Below are 828 nucleotides of genomic sequence, written 5' to 3'. Positions count from 1 at the left end.
GGGGTCCCGAGCAGGATTTTGGGGTTCAGGGGTTGGAATTTTGAGGTTCTGGGGTGGGAATTTCGGGCTCCCGAGCAGGATTTTGGGGTTCAGGGATGGGAATTTTGAGGTTCTGGGGTGGGAATTTCGGGGTTCTGGGTGGGAATTTCGGGGTCCCGAGCAGGATTTCGGGGTTCTGGGGTGGGAATTTTGGGGTTCTGCGGTGGGAATTTTGAGGTTCTGGGGTGGGAATTTCGGGGTCCCGAGCAGGATTTCGGGGTTCTGGGGTGGGAATTTCGGGGTCCCGAGCAGGATTTTGGGGTTCTGGGGTGGGAATTTCGGGGTCCCGAGCAGGATCTCGGGGTTCACCCCCCTTTTCCCCCTCCCCAAGATCATCTTCCACCCCGAGTTCCTGTCCTCCACCAGCCCCCTCCTGCCCGTGGACTACGAGGAGTTCGTCCGCGGTTGCCACCTCGGCGTCTTCCCCTCCTACTACGAGCCCTGGGGCTACACCCCAGGTAAAAGCCACCCCCGGGGGGGGGTCCCCGAGTCCCGGAGCCCCCCCCGTGACCCCCCGAATGCATCCCCCAGCCGAGTGCACGGTCATGGGCATCCCCAGCGTCTCCACCAACCTGTCGGGCTTCGGCTGCTTCATGGAGGAGCACATCGCCGACCCCTCGGCCTACGGTCAGCGCGGGGGCCGAGAGACGGGGGGACCCCAAAACTGGGGGGGGCCCCAAAACCGGGGGGGCTCCGAGAGCCGGGGGGACCCCAAAACCGGGGGGGCTTTGAGAGCCGGGGGGACCCTGAGAGCCGGGGGGGCCCCGAGACACGGGGTGGGGGGCCCCA

The 828-nt window shown here is 65.7% G+C and overlaps 1 protein-coding gene across 1 annotated transcript in view; it reads left to right on the top strand.

Annotated features, from left to right (window-relative positions):
• Positions 1–249: 249 nt before the first annotated feature.
• The window catches only part of LOC121332094 (glycogen [starch] synthase, muscle-like), a gene marked incomplete at both ends in the record, with an annotated part of 2,795 nt that continues 2,216 nt past the window's right edge, over positions 250–828 (top strand). Inside the window, 2 exons of the mRNA XM_041397179.1 lie at positions 250–497; positions 571–666. Coding sequence (XP_041253113.1) covers positions 250–497; positions 571–666 — 344 coding nt within the window. The remainder of the gene's footprint in view (positions 498–570; positions 667–828) is intronic.

The sequence above is a fragment of the Onychostruthus taczanowskii genome, unplaced genomic scaffold (assembly GCF_017590055.1).
Source record: "Onychostruthus taczanowskii isolate IOZ18803 unplaced genomic scaffold, ASM1759005v1 scaffold1373, whole genome shotgun sequence".
Classification (NCBI taxonomy): domain Eukaryota; kingdom Metazoa; phylum Chordata; class Aves; order Passeriformes; family Passeridae; genus Onychostruthus; species Onychostruthus taczanowskii.
Note: the sequence above shows the minus strand (reverse complement) of the source record. Positions and strands in the feature narration are given on the sequence as shown.